The 22,013-nt window shown below is 41.8% G+C and overlaps 1 protein-coding gene across 1 annotated transcript in view; it reads right to left on the reverse strand.

Annotated features, from left to right (window-relative positions):
- Positions 1–1,017: 1,017 nt before the first annotated feature.
- SERPINB1 (serpin family B member 1) overlaps positions 1,018–22,013 on the reverse strand; it is a 33,476-nt gene continuing 12,480 nt past the window's right edge. The window contains exons 4-7 of the mRNA XM_073550152.1: positions 21,782–21,899; positions 17,584–17,726; positions 5,699–5,866; positions 1,018–1,528 (exon numbers count right to left, since the gene is read on the reverse strand). Coding sequence (XP_073406253.1) covers positions 1,127–1,528; positions 5,699–5,866; positions 17,584–17,726; positions 21,782–21,899 — 831 coding nt within the window. The 3' untranslated portion in view covers positions 1,018–1,126. The remainder of the gene's footprint in view (positions 1,529–5,698; positions 5,867–17,583; positions 17,727–21,781; positions 21,900–22,013) is intronic.

The following is a 22,013-nucleotide window of genomic DNA, read 5'->3' on the forward strand; positions in this document are numbered from 1 at the left end:
CCACACTCCTACTCCAGTCCATTCTGAGCCGCCCCTCTCGGTACTGCTACCGTGGTACTCGAACCCCTGGGCCTGCTCCTAACGGTCCCTGTATAGGGGTCGGTTCCACCTGGCAGCTCGCCCAGGGCCCCTCGGTGCCACGGTCTAGAGGGTCCACTCCTGGAGATTCCGGCTCCTGACTACCCACGCTAACAATAACTCTGAAATGCTTCAACCAATGATTCTGAAACAGTTTTTTTGTGACATATTGTACCTTCATAATTGTGGTAAAATTTATTCGATATGACTTGGATTTATCCTTGCAAGGATTAAGAACTGCAAGGTTTGAAACGCGTCTGCCCATATAACCTTCCCATTGGGGTTGTGATTTCTACACTGTAAGGACTATTTTTTAAAGAATTCTTCAATAAAATTAGAATTTTTTTATGGGACTGTTTGAGCTGGATTACCTACTTGATTGATGAGAATCTCAATAACTGAAAATAAAGATTAAACAACCACAAGATGGATTTCATCACCCAAGGTATCATTTTAATCAGTATAATGGCGCCAACCTGACAGTGTCTGTAGTTTACTGAGCAAAATCCTGATGATAGGTTCACTTTAAGGATGACCTGTCCCACTGAAATCTGTGTTTTCTGCTGATTGTTATCTAATCTGTATGGCAGACCTTATGGCAGACACAGCCACTTTAATAGGAGTTTTGCAGAATTTGCATCCAACATGCAAGCTACTGTACTTTTTCCACCAACTGTCTTATTACTAATTTTATTGTGTGACAATTCCCTGAATTTCTCATGAAATTTGTATATTCAATAAATTCAAGTATTATCACTGGCAACTCTGTGAAATGTTACTTGCTACAAATTCTTTGGGTAGCCCTGGCATTAGTATTGGTGAAAATGCTGAGTGACACCATTTCATCAAATATTTATCTTTATCCATATTTCTGCTAATAAAATAATGATTTCACACAAACGGAAAAGGATGAACTTAAAGGAACTACTGTTCTCAGAATATTTTCATTCTATTTTATTCATTACTTTGATGACATAACAAATTCTATAAAAAAAAATGATTATCGTATTTATATCATTTTCATCAATAGGCATCAATATATTTATTTCTATGGAGAACAGTATTTGCCAAAGAAAAGAATGTTTTTTGTTTCATTATGACGAATGAAAAAGAGAAATGGGTGATCTGCATTAAATTCCTCTTCACGGAGCATGCACATCATTGCAATGCCAGCCGTGGCTGCCGCAGCCTCTGTGCCTTCTTCATTTATTTCCACAAAAGACTTGTGTATGACGTCAGATAAGAAAATATTCTCAGACCCTGATATCCCAGATAGATTTGCACAACCTGCATCAAAAATATCAACCATTCCCAGAGCAGATAATATTGGTTTAAGCTTATAGCTTTCTTCTAATTTGAATTTTGGAAGATGCACATGCACATCAATTGGAAACATGTGTTCAGGTTGTGTCCAATCCTGAAGTTTTTCTAAGGAAATTTCCTTTTCAAGCTGAAACAAAATTTACATATAGTGGGTTATAAAAACAGTTGTTATAATCCAGAGTAATTCAGATGTCATTGAAACTTGATCTGAGTACAGACCATGATGAAAGGACTGTGCCTGGGTCTTCTCACTCAAATTCTACAGCCTCATAGGCATATAATAGGGAAAATAAGAATTTGATAAATTGATTTTGCAAGTCTTCCCACCTACAAAAAAATGGAGAGGTCTGTAACTTTTATCATAGGTACACTCCAATTGTGGGAGACAGAATCTAAAAATAAAAAAAATAGAAAATCACATTGTATGATTTTTACATAATTACATTGCAGTTTATTGCATGGAATAAGTGTTAGGGACTGCGGAACGCACCAAATAATATGAAAGGAGATATGAGGTGCGTTCGCAGCCCGGGGTTCACCGTGCAGAGATGGAACCTGCTGCTGAGTAATGGCGGAACAAGATGGTGGCTAAACGATTGCTTACACATGGGCTGACTTCACCGAGTGTGAATAGAGACGAACTCTGTTATTCCACAGAGCCGCTGAAACAAACGCCGGAGCCTGTTGAACTCACAGAGCTCGGCTGAGTGAGCGCTAATTAGGGTCACAGAGCCATGTCCTAGAGACACCGGACTAGAGCTCCTATAGACCATCAGCACTCGGCGCCGCAACTGCAGTGCCAGCAAAAGGTTATAATATATTTAATCGCACCAAGTGCACACAGTGCCGCTTCGGCAGACGCCACTAACCACCCAGGACGGGGAGGAAAGCGCTAGAGGTGCGCACGGCGGTCACAGCTACCTGGTGCGGTATGACAGTGCCCATAGCAGGGAGGCACAGTCGGACACTAGTGTGCGTAGACTACTGGGAGCATAGTGGCTTGAGCATAGCCACCAATCGGCGCTGACTCTCACTCTGAATCCCTAACCAACATGCGTATCAAAGGGAGGGGAGTCTTAATGAGTCAGTCACCAGATACATGCATTCATCATCATACACACAAATCAGCATAAGAGTCTATACTAGCGCATGGCCGTGCGGCCATGCAGCTCTTTTATAGCAGCATCCTTCTGGGACCTTCCTGACCTTCTTGATGGTCCAATCCGAGCTGGAGAAGGACCTGAGCATATGACCTACGATCTCCAATGAGAGATCGTCCCAAGAGCATGCTCAGTGGACCGAAAGGAGGACTTAGTCCTTGGAGTAGCTCGCTGCTGACCAGCATGCATTGCTATAGCTGGACCAGAGGTGGCAGCAGCAGCCAAACCTACAGAGCTGGTCTGAGCACAGCGCCTGGATCAACGAGTCTGAGCAGCCTCCTCTGCAGCTGGAGAGGAATGGGAGACTGCTGAATGCAAGGCTCGGGATCTCTGCTATGCAGCTGCAGAAACCTGATGCCTAACAATAAGTATTTGATCACTTACCAACCAGCAAGAATTGTATGTCTCACAAACCTGACCATACACTCAATCAATTACACTCCAACCTCTCCACCATGGCCAAGACCAAAGGGCTGTCTAAGGAAACCAAGGACAAAATTGTGGACCTGAGCAAGGCTGGGTGCAAGATCTCACCTTGTGGGATCAGGATGATTGTGAGAAAATTACCGTTAGTAACACACTACGCCACCATGGATTAAAATCCTGCAGGGCATGCTTACGCCAGCACATGTCCAGACCCATTTAATGTTCACCAGTGACTATTTGGATGATCCAGAGGAGGCATGGGAGAAGGTCATGTGGTCAGATGAGACCAAAATAGAACTTTTTGGTATCAACTCCACTCGCCGTGTTTGGAGAAAGATAAAGGATGAGTACAATCCCAAGAACACTGTCCCAACATGAAGCATGGTGGGGGAAACATCATACTTTGGGGGTGCTTTTCTATAAAGGGGACAGGACTACTGAACCATATTGAAGGGAGTATGGATTGGGTCGTGTATTGTAAGATTTTGGCCAACAGCCTCTTTTCCTCAGTAAGAGCATTGAAGATGGGTTGTGGCTGGGTCTTCCAGCATGACAATGACCCAAAACACATAGTCACTGTGGAGTGGCTCCGTAAGAAGCATTTCAAGGTCTCGGCGTGTTCTAGCCAGACCTGAATCCAACAGAAAATCTTTGGAGGAAGCCGAAACTCAGTGTTGCCCAGTGACAGCCTCAAAATCTGAAAGGTTTGTAGAAGATTTGCATGGAGGAGTGAGCCAAAATCCCTGCTGCAATATGTGCAAACTTGGTCAAGAACTACAGGTAACATCTGTCTCCTGTAATTGCAATAAAAGGTTTCTGTACCAAATATTAAATTCTGCTTTTCTATTGTATCAAATACTTATTTCTTGCAACAAAATGCAAATTATTTAAAAATCATACAGTTGAAGTGTACCTACGATAAAAATTACAGACCTCTCCATTTTTTGTAGATGGGAAAACGTGCAAAATGGCAGTGTATGAAATACGGTATTTTCCCCACTGTTTATGAGGCTGTTGCGTTCTGGTCAGGAGACACAACCAGTCCAGACATCATGGTACATAGTCATAATGTGTTTCACTGTTGTCTGAATTTGGCCTAATGAACAGTTAGTCTTGAAACTCGAGATACACTGAAAGGCAAAATCATTAAAATGTTAAATATGTATATTATTTTAAATCTTTAGTTTTTACAAACTGTTTTGGGGCCTGTAAAATGTCAAAGGGTGATCTGTGGATTCAAGTGAATGGGTGATAAGATGCAGTACCTAAGAGTTGCCACTGAACATTGCATGGAATTATGCTGTTCTGGCTTTCTACATTGTTACATCCAACCAGTGCTGCAGCAGTTAACAAATGATCCATTGGGGTGTCAGACCCCTATCAAGCTGATATTGATAAGCTAGCCTATGAATTGGTCATTAATATGTTAGTCAACACAATCCATTACAATGCACAAGCATCCTTTCTGCATTGTCTCTATAGATAGTGACAACTAAGTGGGGGAAAATGAAAAACACCTATAAGCTCCTACATTTTTTACAGTTATAGTTGGGAGTTACAGGGAAACTACAGAGAAAACCTTACCTTTGTGTAAAGTGCTGCTATTTTGCCTAATCTAGACCTTCAAGGGCAGTAGAAGACTCTGCTGAACTGCTTAGTCTACACAGCAAAGTGAATTGCAGTAAATGGTTAATAGCTTATTTTGTGGGCTCTAGTGGCTAGTAGGAAAAGTTTAGTACTGGATTATAATTGTAGATGTAAGGACCGTCCACAAAAACAGGATGTACAGCAGAATAAAACACCGAATGGGAAAATCATATTTTTCCATGTTTGCACTGTGCATGCAGCAAAACTGGCTTCCTCAGTGCAAAGGAAGCAACGAGCAGGAGAGGGAGGAGGTCTGAGAAGGAAACGAGTATTTCACTAACCCAATTTCCTCTTATGAGTTTTTCATTGCTAGCCCAGCATCATCTATATTACCAGTGGGTATTGGGCAGCTCACTGATGACATCAGAATGAGACAAATGGGTTTATGGGTTTGGGGAAGGTATGCAAGACTGGCTGCAGGAAATTTGATGTTCGCTGTGCTCACTTAGGGAGTAGCTAGTAATATTTACAGTGAAGTGTATATGGGAACTGCCTTGCCTGTTAGGAACATCTTCTTATTGGCCTCAATATGTCTCTCTTGCCTCCTCTAGCTAGAGAGCAGAAGCTCATTCCTCTTTCTGGTCTGAACTGTCAATACAGCCCTAATTTCTCCTTTTGCCTTCCCGTGCGGTCTCTTCTACTGCACACAATGTATGGAATCGTACTGCAGGCTGTGCAGCCAGCGTGATATCCACCTATGGGATTATGCTGAATTAAAGTGACTGTTAATGAATTAAATCCCTTGCAGCTTGTGCACAGATGCTCCTGTTGCTCCCCGCCAGTCTTTAGTTACATGGTAGTAACGATGATAGTAATAATTATGGCATCGCAATGCTCTTTCTATGTCAACAAGGCATTGGCGCTGGCAGCCCGATATTTACCAAAATCTTAATTTATTAATTCACCCTTTAATTTGAATATCTTTGTGAATCAATAGCATTGCATCGGGAGCATTATCGTATGGTGCTGTTACCGGTAGGAGGGTTGGACCGTGATTTTTGGTTTAGTTCTCCACAAATAATTAAATAAGAGGAGTTTTATTCAGTATGATGAAGTAAACCTACCTTTTGTAAGCCAGTTGTCTCGTCTTCAATATTGTCTGGCAATAAGAGAATCATACTGAGTTCATTTCCCACATATGGGAGCTCCAGCACACGACATCCGATTTCTGAGATGTAGTTAAAAGGCAGATGTTTCATCTGATACATCATCTTAACAGGTTTTTGTTCATTCTGAACAAAAGAACATATTTGTATGGTACATTATGTTGTAGTTTACTTTTATGTGGATCTGCTGTAATTTTGGGCTAATAAAGTCTTCTTACTACTACAGGGTTTTTCAGAATCCCGTAGCATTAATGATTTGGAGTATTTAATATACTTGATAAAGCTATAGTACATGATATATACTGCACAGTTTTGTTCCGTCTCCACAAGTACACTCCTCAGAAACTGATCCATGCACTTCTCATATTAAGCGCGATGGGAGCAGTGCACAGGTGCATATAAATTGGCCCCCTAGTGGTGGCAACAGACTGCTGACATTTATACAAATATTTGAGTGGGCTACAGTGGATGTGGTTCTGTAGTTAAAAACATATATAGCGTTGCAGATTTATCAAACATAGTAAGAAATACCTGCAAATGATTACATTTACTCTAAAAATAAGCACTTTTTTTCATTTTACACATATAGAGAATGATGATGCAGTTGGACTTGTACAGTATCTGGTTACCCAGCATTTGAAAACCGTTGCTGAAGAAGCACTCCTTTCATCACAGTTTTTTTTCTTAATATATTGCAGTCATCATATGATACGTCACTATGTACTTGCAATTGCTTGTTTTGCCTTTGTACCCAGGTAATTATTCTATTTTCTCAATTGCTCTGTGCAGAAACAGGAAGTCTCTTGTCCCTGTATTTATCATTCCCCTTCAACTCCTGACCCAGCTGCTCCCTCCTTCTCCCTGTCAGGAACATTTGCAGTGACTGATGACTCATACAGGGAAAACTGACCTGTTTCTACAGTTGAAACTAGAAGTTTACATACACTATATAAAAAGACATATGCATATTTTTCACAATATCTGACATGAATTCACAATAAAACTTTCCCGTTTTAGGTCAATTAGGATTACCAAAATTATTAATATTTGCCAAATGCCAGAATAATGAGAGAAAAAGAATGTTTTAAGGCATTTTTATTACTTACCGCCAAGTCAAAAGTTTACATACGCTAAGATTACTAAAAGAATTCTGGACTGCCCATATGATAATATAATATGTTTGGGGGCTTCTGATAGTTTTTTTTGCAACATCTGAGTTAATTAGAGACACACCTGTGGATGTATTTTAATGCACACCTGAAGCACAATGCTTCTTTGTATAGCATCATGGGAAAGTCTAAAGAAATGAGCCAAGATATCAGGAAGAGAATTGTAGAATTGCACAAGTCTGGATCATCCTTGGGTACAATTACAAGATACCTGAAGGTGCCTCGTTCATCTGTACAAACAATTATACACAAGTACAAACAAGATGGGAATGTCCAGCCATCATACCACTCAGGAAGGATACGGGTTCTGTGTCCAAGAGATGAATGTGCTGTGGTTCGATGTGCATATCAACCCAAGGACAAAAGCAAAAGACCTTGCATAGATGATGCTGGTAAGCTTGTGTCAATATCCAGAGTGAAACAAATACTATATCAACATGGGCTGAAAGGCCACTCTGCCAGGAAGAAGCCATTACTCCAAAAGAAACATAAAAAGCCAGATTAACGTTTGGAGGGTAGTGTAAGGACGGTCAAAAAATGAGCGCCAGCCATGTGTGGGTTAGGGGGGAGTGCAGCTCCAGCCGGGCACCTCAAAGAGGAGGAAAATTATGGCAGTTCAGTACAACCGGTCAAGAAGGAGCGCAAAAAATGGAAGTGGGGATTTAAAAGGCTTCTTTATTGTCCACAACGCGTTTCAACAGAATAATCCGTCTTCCTCAGGTGGCAGTACAGATCACAGGGGGAAGGGGAGTCTGACTTTTTCCTAAGATATGTCCACCACAGGTATCCAATTTTTGGACCTAATGATTAATGTTGACCATCACGGTAGAATTTCAACATCAACCCACTTCAAAAGGGTTGATGTTAATAGCTACCTTAACTTTACCAGCGGCCATGTCCCCAAATGGATCTCGAATATTCCCTATGGGCAATATTGGAGAGTCCGAAAAAATTGCACTAAAGACAGTGACTTTTTAAAAGAGGCAAAAATCCTTGAAGATCGTTTTATTGACAAGGGTTACCCTAAAAATCTATTGAAGGACGCCTTCACCAGGGCCAACAACTCCTCTCAGAAGGACTGCATCGATAAAATCAGAAATAGATGTATCGCTCCACAAAAGAAGGCTGAGTCCGCCGATTTTGATAAATGAGGCCTGATTACCACCTTTAACAGGTCCCACGCCCGCATCTGTGATCTAGTCAAAAAATATTGGTTTATTTTGAAAGTTGACCCTATTCTGTCAAAACATTTACCGGTACAACCCATGACCATCTTTAGGAAGAATCGTACCCTCCGTAACCTTGTGGCCCCAAGCAATACTTATATCATTCGGCCATCCCCATCAACCACATATGGTTTACAGAATCCAGGCTGTTTTGCTTGTAGGGCCCCCAAATGCCTCTGCTGCACATCCATTTGTAATGGTGTGCAACGTTTTAAATCTTACACCACAGGTTCTTGTTTTAAAATTAATAGTCACGTCAACTGTCAGTCAAATTTTGTTATTTATTTAATCGAATGCGACTGCGGGTTGCAATATGTGGGTAGAACTATTCAACCAATGCACAATAGAATGAATAAACACCGCCAAAATATAAGAAATGGGTATCTGTTACACAGTCTTTCGAAACATTTTCTACTCACACACAATAAGGATCCTGGTGGCTGAAGCTGACGATCAAAGAACATATCAAGGATGATGTTATTAACCGTTATGAGAATTTAATCAGGAGGGAAAGTTTCTGGATCTTTAAATTAGGGACACTTGCACCTGAGGGGTTAAATCTCACTATTGAGAAACCATTCTGATATTCCGCTCATGTTGCTTTTTGATTGCTTTTAATATTATTGAGTGTTCAATGTAAGTGTTTTGTCTAATTTTTGTTTATAGTCAGTTTTTATTTCTTGTATTTTATTTATAATGTTGCTGTGATTTTTTAACTAACAGCCATTTTCCATTGGCTATTGTTCCTTTAAATACCTCCCCTTCCCCCTGTGATCTGTACTGCCACCTGAGGAAGACGGATTATTCTGTTGAAACGCGTTGTGAATAATAAAGATGCCTTTTAAATCCCCACTTCCATTTTTTGCGCTCCTTCTTGACCGGTTGTACTGAGCTGCCAGATTAATGTTTGCAAACGCACACAGGAACAATAACCTCAATTTTTGGAGACATGTCCTGTGGTCTGGCGAACTAAAATTGAACTTTTTGGGCATAATGGCCATCGTTACGTTTGGAGGAAAAAGGGAGAAGTTTGGAAACCTAAGAACGCCATCCCAACTGTGAAACACGGGGGTGGCAGCATCATGGTGTGGGGTTGTTATGCTGAAGGAGGGACTGGTGTAATTCACAAAATAGAAGGCATCATGAGAAAAGAAGATTATGTGGCAATACTGAAGCAACATCTCAAGACATCAGCCAGGACAAAGGACTTGATACGAAACATGCATCAAGGCGCATTCTGCACTCACCATTCTGACCATCCAGTTAACCTTTCCTGTATATATCCCTCCCATGTGCCTCCATATGTGTTTTACATATATGCCACATTACTACATTAGTCCAATAGGTATCAATCCCACAATGACTTTCCACACCTTGTCTTCTATTCATCCTAATTTGTACATGGGTGTCAGTATACATTAATTTTTATTTTTCCACCAGCTATGCATACCTTCATTTTGTCTTCTCTTTGAATTATATACAACATCTTAGTACCCAGAGAATTACTGCACAGTAGCTGGTTATCTTGTACATTTTTGTACGGCACCTCTTCTTTACTTACAGACAAAACATTATGTCATACCTCCTCAGGTCATAGGTTCAGGCTATATACTATTCTGGCTGATCACTATTGATTGTGTTTTATAGGCTTATCTATACCATATATTATGTACTGTGTATATTTATATACATATATTTTTTCACAATCTGTCTATACAGTACTATACCCTGTGTATGCTTCAACCAAGCATGTTTGGAAGGTTAATGTGACTATACTCTATACTGTCATTACCCCTGGATGATGTCCTACAGTTGGTCATTACACAATTTTTGTATTTACCATATTGCGCAGGTTCAGATCTTGTCCCGAGATCTCAGGGGACGAGATTCAAATCTCGGCAACAAGATCTCATCCCCCGAGATCTCGGGACGAGATCTGATCCTGTGCATGCGCCGTCCCCGGACCGGCGGCCATCTTTCCAGCGTCCATGCTCCCGGAGGCCACCGCAACATGGCGGCAGCCAGCAAGGGATGTGCGGGGGCCTCCGGACTTGGAGGAAATGCCGGCGGAGCCACCGCCCCTGCACCGGAGCACAGAGAGCCGCCACCCTCACCCCACAGAGCCCACCTGCCCCAGCCCAGCCCTGCTGCCCAGCACAGCTGCCCCAGCACAGCCCACTTGCCCCAGCACAGCCCACCTGCCCCAGCACAGCCCAGCCCAGCTGCCCCAGTACAGCCCAGCTGCCCCAGCACAACCAACCTGCCCCAGCACAGAGTCGCCACCGCACGAGCCTGGACCACTGAATGACCCCTGTGACCACTCCTCCACCTGTGCCGGATCCCTTCCCAGGTAAGCTGAATTCGGACTGTAAGACGGACCCCCATTTGACACATTATTATTTTTTTCCCTATTTTCCTTCAGAAAATTGGGGTGCGTCTTATGGTCCGGTGCGTCTTATAGTCCGAAAAATACGGTATATTATTATCCTATATACATGAGTGCGGGCACTCTTTTGCTCCAATTGTAACTGTTACCAATTTTTTGTAATAGAGCAAAAAAAAAAAAAAGGTCAAATCCATAAAAGGGAGCACCTCAATTGCATAAGAAATTTATATACGGTATACCAAATATATGTGTAATACAAAAGGTGAATTTTTATTATTCACCAAAAAAATGCATACAGAGACAAAACAAAACACATATAGTATAAAAACAATTAAAATTGCATCTGTGTGCAAAGGAGACTCAAGACCAAATGCCACACCTCAGTATAAAGGCAATGGCAAACCACAGCAGGCTCCCATAAAAGGCGCTCAATGAATAAATATAACTGGCTTTAGAAATGTATGCCTACAAATGTACAAGCATATATCACAAAAAGCTTATATAAATATAATATGTGCAAAAAAATGTGTAGAGTAATTGCTTTAACACCTTTGCCTGCCTTTGATTGAACAAAATGGTGACCTACATTGTAATATTTCATATATGGCAAAATTTGCACATATACTGCACTGTTTGTTTGTGTCCTTAGAGATCTACATTTTAGGCAGTAATATATTTACATCAAGATGTGGCTCATGTGATTTCATAATAAAAATTCAAATTTTGTATTACACATATATTTGGTATATATATATTTCTTATGCAATTGAGGTGCTCCCTTTTATGGGTTTGACCTTTTTTTTTTGCTCTATTACATGTCTACTTGCATACCCTGGTGAGACCTCTTGCTCTTACATATAAATATAAATTTTTCTGGTGGTGCCCTCCATTTACTGTGTTACCAATTTTTTGTCTCAATAAAGTCTATCTTTCTAAATTATTTCTAGTTCCTTTATTTTTGGACCTCCTGTTCGGTATTTTTCTGGCAGGCGCGGAACTACATAAGGAGCGTGCCTTGACTGTGGAGCCCCTGTAACAAACAATAAAATACTGCCAGTGTCCAGTGCCCCTAGACGACAATATTATTAACGCATTGTTATTTTCCTATTGGCAGGCTTTCAGAATCCAGCATCCCAACGCGCAACCACGGGGTATTCAGAGTCCGCTATCCCTGTGGGACACAGTGGCCAATCACTAATGCCACTAATCCATGCCTCCGTGTCGCTGGCTACCTGGCAGGTCTATGGTAAGGCTTAGGAAGAGTGATGCTCATTAATTCAGGGTAGGCCAGTCGATAAATGCGATCGAACATGAGGCTCAGGGACGCCGGAATTTCTAGTACGGCTGAAGGAAAGCGGGTCGTCGGGGACGTCGGCGCAATGCAAATTATCGGGGTTAGCCTTTTTCTTTCAACTAATGGGATGGGCAGATGTAACAAAGTTCTTTTTCATTAAGCAAGCCATTAAAGTATGGGAAAGGCTTCAACCAAGCCAAGAATGCCGCCGCCCCATTTCACTGAGATTATTGCATGACATTATTTCGATATCCCCATCATTCTGCACATCGCAATACGAGGCGGTCCTCATATCTGCAGCTTTTGTGATCGCCTTTTCCGGAGCACTGCGCATTAGCGAATTACTACCACGGTCAAAAAACGCGTCGGAAGATGGCCTAATTAACGAGGACATAGTTATATGCAGCGACGTTCTGCGCATTCGGGTGAGGAAATCAAAGTGCGATCCCACTGGTAGGGGCTCATGGGTTCTGGTTAATGCATCAAATGGTCCAGTTTGCCCACTAAAGATCGTCGAAAGATACGCCATAATAAAACACGCAAGTAGATTTTTCTTCACTCATATTGATAGGTTCCCTCTGACCAAGTACCAATTCCAAGCAATTTTCAAGCTATGCTTGGAAAAAACCGGCACAAATCCAAAAGAGTACGGGACACATTCGTTCCGAATCGGGGCAGCCACAGAAGCAGCTAGAGCAGGAGTGTCAGAGGCCCAGGTGCAGAGAATGGGTCGATGGAAAGCTGCATGCTTCGCCAGATACATAAGACCTGATTTGCTGAATTAACATATGTTATCTCTTACAGGAGTTGAAGTTTGGGTTGTAGGACATTTCTATGTCTATTGGGAGGAAAAAAGGGCCAAACTGTGTCCGGGAGGAAGGAATCTTGGCCTCCCGGGCCTAGAGGTTAACTGGAGGGGTATCAGAGGCCTCCAATGGAAACAGGTGTTCAAAGAGATGGTTGATATTTCAAGGAGGGCAAAGCGCCCGGTGATAATGGTGTTACACGTGGGTGGCAATGATCTAGGCAAGCAAAAGGTGGCAGATCTGTATAAATGGATGACAATGGATATAGAACGGTTCACCTGTTTATTCACGAATATGATACTGGTGTGCTCAGAGATGATACCACGGGCCGTCTGCCGTGGCGCAAGAGATAAAAAAAGCCATAGAGCACACAAGGAGGAAATTCAACACCCAGATGGGAAAATTTGAGACCGGAAAAGGCGGTATCGTTATCCGTCACCAACAGCTGCAAGAGGATAACACGAGACTATTAAAACCGGACAGAGATCACTAGACGGACATTGGCCTCGATATTTTTCTGTCTGATTTACAGGATGGGGTTGAACAGGCCCTAACGCTGATGGGTGGGGGTCGGAGTCCCGTGTAGGTTATACACAGGATCCTCCGTGGCGGAAGAAGCAGAGGACGGCAAAGGTTCGCAACAGCTCGTTAGGCCAACTCGCCTGTCGATCATGGACAGGATCTCGGCGCGAGCCACCCGATACGAAGTGTAATTGCCTTTCTCTGCTTATGGAATTAATAAGCTGTGACCGACCTGTTCAACCCACCTAGGATTGTCTGTGTTTTCATTACGGGATTGATTGGAGGGAGGGGGGAAGGCACTGGTTACGACATACAGGTCTCCACAGTCTACCTACTTACAAACTTTTGACTGCAGTAAGTAATACAAATGGAGCAGATGACATTCATCTACAGATACTGAGGGAATTGAGCTCAGTAATTGATAGACCACTGTATCTCATATTCTTAGTCATTCTTGTAACAGGGGTGGTGCCACAGGATTGGAGGGTGGCTGATGTGGTACCGATATTTAAGAAAGATATGAAGGTGGAGACAAGCAACTACCGCCCATTAAGCCTGACAACAGTAGTGTGCAAAATTTTTGAGGGCATTATACAGTGGGGAAAAAAGTATTTTGTCAGCCACCAATTGTGCAAGTTCTCCCACTTAAAAAGATGAGAGAGGCCTGTAATTGTCATCATAGGTAGACCACAACTATGAGAGTCTAAATGAGAAGGCAAATCCAAAAAATCACCTTGTCTGATTTGGCAAGATTTATTTTACAAATTAAGGTGGATAATACGTATTTAGTTATTAACAAAAGTTCATCTCAATATTTTGTTATATATCCTTTGTTGGCAATGGCAGAGGTCAAACATTTTCTGTAAGTCTTCACAAGGTTGGCACATGCTGTTGGTGGTATGTTGGCCCGTTCCTCTGTTCAAATCTCCTCTAGAGCAGTGATGTTTTGGGCCTGTTGCTGGATAACACGGACTTTCAAATCCCTCCAAAGGTTTTCTATGAGGTTAAGATCTGGAGACTGGCTAGGCCACTCCAGGACCTTCATATACTTCTTACGAAGCCACACCTTCATTGCCCTGGTGGTGTGCTTGGGATCATTATCATGCTGAAAGACCCATCCACGTTTCATCTTCAATTCCCTTGCTGATGGAAGGAGGTTTGCACTCAAAATCTCATGATACATGGCCCCATTCATTCTTTCATGTACACGGATCAGTCGTCTTGGTTCCTTTGCAAAGAAACAGCCCCAAAGCATGATGTTGGCACCCCATGCTTCACAGTTGATATGGTGTTCTTCGGATGCAACTCAGCATTCTGTCTCCTCCAAACACGACGAGTTTTGTTTCTAACAAACATTTATACTTTGGTTACAATGACATTCTCCCAATACTCCTATGGATAATCCAAGTGCTCTCTAGCAAATTTCAGACGGGCCTGGACATGTACTGGCTTAAGCAGGGGGACACGTCTGGCACTGCAGGATCTTAGTCCCTGGCAGTGTAGTGTGTTACTGATGGTAACCTTTGTGACGGTGGTCCCAGCTCTATGCAGCTCATTCACTAGGTCCCCCCATGGGGTTCTGGGATTTTGGTCACAATTTTTGTGATCATTTTGACCCCATGGGGTTAAATCTTGCGTGGAGCCCCAGATCGAGGGAGATTATCAGTGGTCGTGTATGTTTTCCATTTTCTTATTATTGCTCCCACAGTTGAATTCATCACACCAAGCTGCTTTCCTATTGCAGATTCAGTCTTGCCAGCTTGGTGCAGTGCTACAATTTTGTTTCTGGCATCTTTTGACAGCTCTTTGGTCTTCACTATAGTGGAGTTTGGAGTCTGACTGTTTGAGGTTTTGGACAGGTGTCTTTCATACCGATAACAAGTTCAAAGAGGTGCCATTACTACAGGTAATGAGTGGAGGACAGAGGAGCCTGTTAAACAAGAAGTTACAGGTCTGTGACAGCCAGAATTCTTGCATGTTTTAGGTGACCAAATACTTATTTTCCACATAAATCTTGCCAAATCAGACAAGGTGATTTTCTGGATTTGTTTTCTTATTTTGACTCTCATAGTTGTGGTCTACCTATGATGTCAATTACAGGCCTCTCATCTTTTTAAGTGGAAGAACTTGCACAATTGGTGGCTGACTAAATACTTTTTTCCCCACTGTAAGAGATGACCTGCAGAGATATGTTGCAGAGAATAATATAATAACTGACAACCAGCATGGATTCATGAAAGATAGGTCGTGTCTAACTAATATGTTGGGTTTCTGTGAGGAGGTAAGTGTAAGTCTGGATCTTGGTAATGCGGCTGATGTGATTTATCCTGACTTTGCAAAGGCATTTGATACTGTACCACATAACAGCCTTATACTGAAACTCCATACACAGGGACTGGGGAAAACTATATGCAGATGGGTAAGGAATTGACTAAATGAAGGGAAATAGTTGTCATAAATGGTACGTTCTCTAAATGGGATATAGTCAGCGGTGGGGCCTACAAGTATCTGTTCTAGGACCAATTCTTTTTTAACCTCTTTATTAATGACCTAGTGGATGGGATTACGAGTAAAGTGTCAGTCTTTGCTGACGACACCAAATTATGTAGGATACTAAAATCTGACCTTGAAATTACAATTTTGCAAAACGATCTGGATAAGATGCCTGAATGGGCAAACACTTGGCAAATGAGGTTTAATGTAGAGTAATGCATATGGGATGGCGTAATCCTATTGCTGCATATACATTGAATGGGACCATACTTGGGACTAGAAAACAGGAGAAGGACTTGGGTGTTCTGGTTACAATTAAGTTGAGCAGTAGTACTCAGTGTCAAGCAGCAACCGCAAAAGCAAATAAGATTTTAGGATGTATAGAAAGAGAGATATAATCCCGCGATCCCATCATATTGTTACCCCTTTATAAATCGCTTGTGAGGCCACATCTAGAATATGGGATACAGTTTTGAGCCTCACATTTAAAAAGAACATTCAGAAACTAGATTCAGTTCAAAGACAGGCAACTAGATTATTACAAGGGATGGAAGGCCTCTCATATGATGAGAGGTTGGAAACATTGGGCTTGTTTTTCTAAGCAAAAATATGCTTCAGAGGGGATCTCATTTGTATGTATAAATATATGTGTGGTCAGTACAAAGGACTGGCACGTGACTTATTCCTTCCAAGGACAATACTAAAGACTAGGGGGCACTCATTATGTGTGGAAGAAAGGCGATTCCGACAGCTAAATAGGAAAGGGTTCTTTACAGCTAGAGTAGTTGGAATGTGGAATGCCCGACCACAAGAGGCAGTAATAACAGACACTATAAGCGCTTTTAAAAAAGGGCTGGATGATTTCCTCACTACACATAACAATGTGAGTTATAGTTAAATTGGTGACAAATGTATAATTGGTGGAGAAGGGTTAACCTTGATGGACCAAGGTTTTTTTTCAACCTATGTAAATGCCTTTAAACATTCTCTCTCTCTCATTATTCTGGCATTTGGTAAATATTAATAACTATGGTAATCCTAATAGGCCTACAACGGGAAAGGTTTATTCTGATTTCATGTCAGATATTGAGAAAAACATGCATGTCTTTATTTAGTGTATGTAAACGTCTGATTTCAACTGTACATAGAGCTTAGAAGGATTCAGCTAGTCAGTTTTTAATCACGTGATGTCATAGACCTAATGGAAAAGAGAAGAATTAACTGGATAGAAAGGTAAATGAGCAATTCTAAGTACACAGTGCTATACAATATGATGACTGCAATATATTAAGAGGATAAAAACTTTGATGGGACGAGTGCTTCTTTAAGGCCCCGTCAAACATAGCGATCTCGCTAGCGAGATCGCTGCTGAGTCACAATTTTTGTGACACAATAGCGATCTCACCAGCGAGATCGCTGTGTGTGACAGCGATCAGTGACCGGCCCCCTGCCGGTATCGCTGATCGCTGCAGGAAAGGCCAGGACTTTTTTTGGTCGCTGGTCTCCCGCTAGCCACCACGCATCGCTGCGTGTGACAGGCAGGAGACCAGCGATCTGCTTGTAACTATTGTACCCATCGGGTATCCAAGGGACGTGCGTCCCTTAGATACCCGATGTGTACGTTAGTTACCAGCGCGCTGATGCAGGGAGCTGGTAACTAACGTACACATCGGGTTTCTAGGGAGGCATGTCCCTTAGATACCCGATGTGTATGTTAGTTACCAGCTTCCTGCATCAGCGCGCTGGTTACTAACGTGCACAGTGACGCTGGGCACTCGGCGTCGCTGTGCTGATCGCTGGTGAAGCTGTCTGTTTGACAGCTCACCAGCGATCACATAGCGATTCACCAGCGATCCTGACACATTGATATCGTTGTCAGGATCGCTGGTGAGTCGCTACGTGTGACTCCAGCCTTAATGATACTCTCAAGATTGAATAAGAGATTACCTTGTTTAATCTAAAAAGTACTTCTTTTGTTTGTTCTGGGTTAAACTTCTCAGCCCAGTCACCTTTAAAATATATGGCATTCACCAGCACTAATATGGTCGTTCCATCAACTGTTCCCTCAGATAGTACTTCTGGAATTTTTCCTGTAAAACATAGTAAATAGCAAACAGAATATGATGTTACTGTTTAATTCCATACTGTTTGTCCAGTCTTACAAACAAAATTTCTTTGTGCAAAGAAAAAATATTCATCTTTCTATAAACTTATGTTTCAAGATCTTTACTTGTAATCGGTAATAGGACATATATTTATTGTACAATTTCAGATGAAAACCCAACATACCTAATAAATCTTATCCATTGAGCTACATCTATTATGGGCAATCCTCTGAGATAACAGTAAATCTCTGTTCTGCTGTGTCATTGTAGTCTGGTGCCCAATCGTTTTAGCTCAGAGGTGGAAAAAATAACAAGTCAAGAGGGTTACCAACGATATAGGACATCAACATCAAATTTCTGAAGGTCCAGACAACCAGCACAGCTCAGCTGATAAAGATGAGGCTGAGAAAGTTCACAGAAGAGGAAGTCTGAATACCAGAGCTCCATTAACTGGTCATTCTCATGTGTTGTACCTCATTTACCAAGTTAATGTTATCTGAACTGCAGTACCTGAGAGCTGCCACTACACAGTGTGGGTTATTTTCCTGCCCTGTATACTATGATCTTCCAGTGGCTGTGGAGTTTGTCAGCATGAATGTGCAACCAGCAAATGTGCTGTAAATACTTAAAGGGGTTGTCCAGGCATGCGGCTCAAGTCTGCAATCACTCTGTATGACTGCAAACTCATGAATCCACACTGTATGCAGTGTGCGCACTGTTAGGATTCTCCGGTGCCGCTGCCAGGAGTGGACGGGTGACTGCAGTAAATTGAGCAAGACTCAACATGTCTAGTACAAATGTGGCCAGAAGTATGCAGATTGCATACTTGTGGTCAAATGAACACCTGCTCCTGGTGCCGGCACCTGAGAATACTGATAGCCACACACTGCATGTGACCAGGATTTACAAGTCTGCGGTGTTGTTATCAGTGTGTCAAGAGTGGGAGAAGAGGGTTGCATTGACAATCCAACACAATGGGCAGCACTTTGAACACATTTTTATAAGTGGTCATAAGCTTGAAAAATAACTCATGAAAAAATAAAGTTACGTTAAAACCAAGCACATCATTATTTTTCTTGTGAAATTCTCAATGTTTGATGTGTCACATGACCCTCTTCCCACTGAAAAAAATAAAGTTGGATCCAAAATGGCTGACTTCAAAATGGCCACCATGGTCACCACCTATCTTAAAAAGTTTGACTCCTCCCATATACTAATGTGCCACAAACAGGAAGTTGATATCACCAACCATTTCCATTTTATTTAGCTGTATCCATATAAATGGCCCACCCTGTAGTTGTCAAAAGGTGAACCTGGATATACCAGTATTGCAAACACAAAGGGACTTTTGCTGGAGGTGTCAAATATGAACCCTGAGATTCAAAGGTAAACAAATGGTCTGTAACAGCATATTTACTGTATAGAGAGGAGTTGGGAAGACACAAGATATTTGAAATGCAAAGTCCTTAGCTCACTGTCCAATCACAAACCACAATTTTTAAATATTCCAATTCAGATCATCCTGGAAATATGAGCCTATGGTCAGAACTAGTGATGAGCGAGTATAGTCGTTGCTCAGGTTTGCCCGAGTATGCTCGGGTGGTCTCCGAGTATTTTGGCGTACTCGGAGATTTCGTTTTCATCGCCTCAGCTGCATGATTTGTGGCTGCTGGACAGGCAGAATACATGTGAGGAATGTCTGTTTGTTAGGAAATTCCCATGTGTATTCAGGCTGTCCAGCATCCGTAAATCATGCAGCTGAGGCGATGAAGACTAAATCTCTGAGCACACCAAAATACTCAGAGATCACCCGAGCATGCCCGGGGAAACCCAAGCAACGAGTATACTCGCTCATCACTAGTCAAGACTATAAAAAGCTGGGTGGCACAAAAGAAGTTGTTCACATATGAGGGCATCCTAGGTTGCTTGTGATCCATAATTCACTTTTTCCTTCAAGGAAACAGAAGAACAATAGTAATTTCTGTCATTTCTGCCTTTTTATTTTATAACTGTTTTGCATATTCGTGGGTCATCTAATTTTTACCTTTTTATATATTTTATTGTTAGCACTGTATATATTTATAATAAAGCTTAAAAATCTTTAATAAGTTTGATCCTTGTATGTTCTAAAGAATCCATAATGTTTCATAGAGTGTGTGCCCTTTTTGATTGTCAGACAATAACATATTTCGGGGACTCATCACCCAGTGTGTTTAATCGTGGTGGCAGCATGTTACATAACCATGTCAGGGTGTAATTTATGCTCACTTTATAGTCTAGTTTAGTGTTGGATTGAGTGAGAGGAGTTAAATTAACCATTGCAGGCGCACCCCATATCACGTGCTGAGAGGTGCCGACGTGAAAACCTGCTTCGCTCATTGTGCTTTGCAACATGCATAGGATAGCATGATAAATGTGATGGGTTCACTTTAAGAAATGTCCCTGCAAGGAATGTTCCAAAGGATTCTGTTTTTAACCCCTTAATCACCATGGGTATTTCAGTTTTTGAATTTTTGTTTTTTGCTCCCTTTCTTCCCACAGCCATAACTTTTTATTTTTCAGTCAATAAGGCGTTTTGATTTTTTTCTCGTTACATCATTTAGCAATTGGGTTAATTTTTATTTATATTGCTAGATCGGGTGATTCTGAAAGCGGCGATAACAAATATGTGTATATTTGATTTTGTTATTGTTTTATTTTGATTGGAGCGAAAGGGGAGTGATTTGAACTTTTATTTATTTTTTTTATATTTTAAAAACATTTTTTTTACTTTTTGCATGCTTAAATAGTCTCCATAAGAGACTAGAAACTGAAATACTTTGATCACATCTGCTACATACAGGCGATGATCAGATGGCCTGTGTGTACCAAAAATGCTCACTTGCTATGAGAGCCAACCATAGCAATCTGGCAATGACAACCATAGAGGTTTGCTGCAGACCTCTGGTTGTCATGCCAACCAATCGGTGACCCGCGATCATGTGACGGATCACCAATGAGTGGGAATAGCGACACACTTCTGTTAAGTGCGAGTTAAATGCAGCTGTCAGAGATTGACAGCGGCATCTAACTGGTTAACAGCCGCGGGTGGATCGCAATTCAATCCGCAGCTGTTCTGGGCACGTCAGCTGTATAGATCAACTGTCATGTGCCAGGAAAGAGGTGCAGGCTCCAGCGCTGATCCCACACCAAACGGAGAGTCCAAAATGGGCGCACTATTATGCCCAATGTCGAAAAGTGGTTAAAGCGAACCTATCACCTGATTCATGGTGTGCATAGGAGCTTGTTTGCACAATTACATGCAAGTATTTTATTCTCTGAAATGCTCTGGTGGTTCTCCCAGCACCTCTGCAGGTGATTAACAGGTCTCTCACATAGTGAGAACGGCACTGAACCAGTCTGTGAAGTATATTTTCTCTCAAAGATTTTAAAGAATAATATACCTAGCTGCAATTGTGCAGCCAGGCACAGACTCATGCTGCCCGTAGATGACAGGTTCCCTTTAAGGCAAATAAGACTCTGCCCAGTACTAAAAAGGTAGACGGATAAAGTGACAAATAGGTATTTCATCTTCAATGCTTAAAGGTGTTGTTCGGTCTACAGTAACAAGTTTGCAAACACATTATATGGCTGCAGTCTTGTGAATCGTCACCCAGTACGTGCTGTGAGGATAACTCGGGTGTCAGTGCCCGGAACAACGGCCATATAACCCCAAACATACAATATGCATACTCCTGGTCAGAACCAGACTAGATTATTTCTTGCCTCATGCAATACATTAGTACTGAGCACTCTGGAAACCGTCTGTATGAGTTCTGGCCGGGAGTACAGTATGTATATTGCATACTAGTGGACGAGTGACCGCCATTGCTGGCACTAACACCCAAGTATCCTCGCAGCACGCTGTGAGGATTCATAAGTATGCAGTCACACAGAGTGACTGGAGACTTGTTATGTTAGACGGGTCAACCCCTTTGATGTGTTGATGTGTCCCCCCCAGCATGTCAAAATCATTCTCACATGTTTAACAGAATACTGACCTTTTGTTTGTTCTGAAACCCATTTATTGATTTCCTGTCTAGCAGCTTCATGTGCAGAAATAAAATCAACGGTGTCCAGTTCAGCTTTGTATAAACTTTGGATAGATGCCAAAAATTCCTGCCAAAAAGTAACATTTCAGATGTTACATAAAGTTTGACCAATAAGAAGAGGAGTTGGTCAGTGTTGAATGCTGTGGGTAGGGGATAATGTTAAGGCCCTGTGCACATTAGA

Source organism: Dendrobates tinctorius, unplaced genomic scaffold, assembly GCF_039654945.1.
Source record: "Dendrobates tinctorius isolate UK_male_01 unplaced genomic scaffold, ASM3965494v1 ptg000163l, whole genome shotgun sequence".
Classification (NCBI taxonomy): Eukaryota; Metazoa; Chordata; class Amphibia; order Anura; family Dendrobatidae; genus Dendrobates; species Dendrobates tinctorius.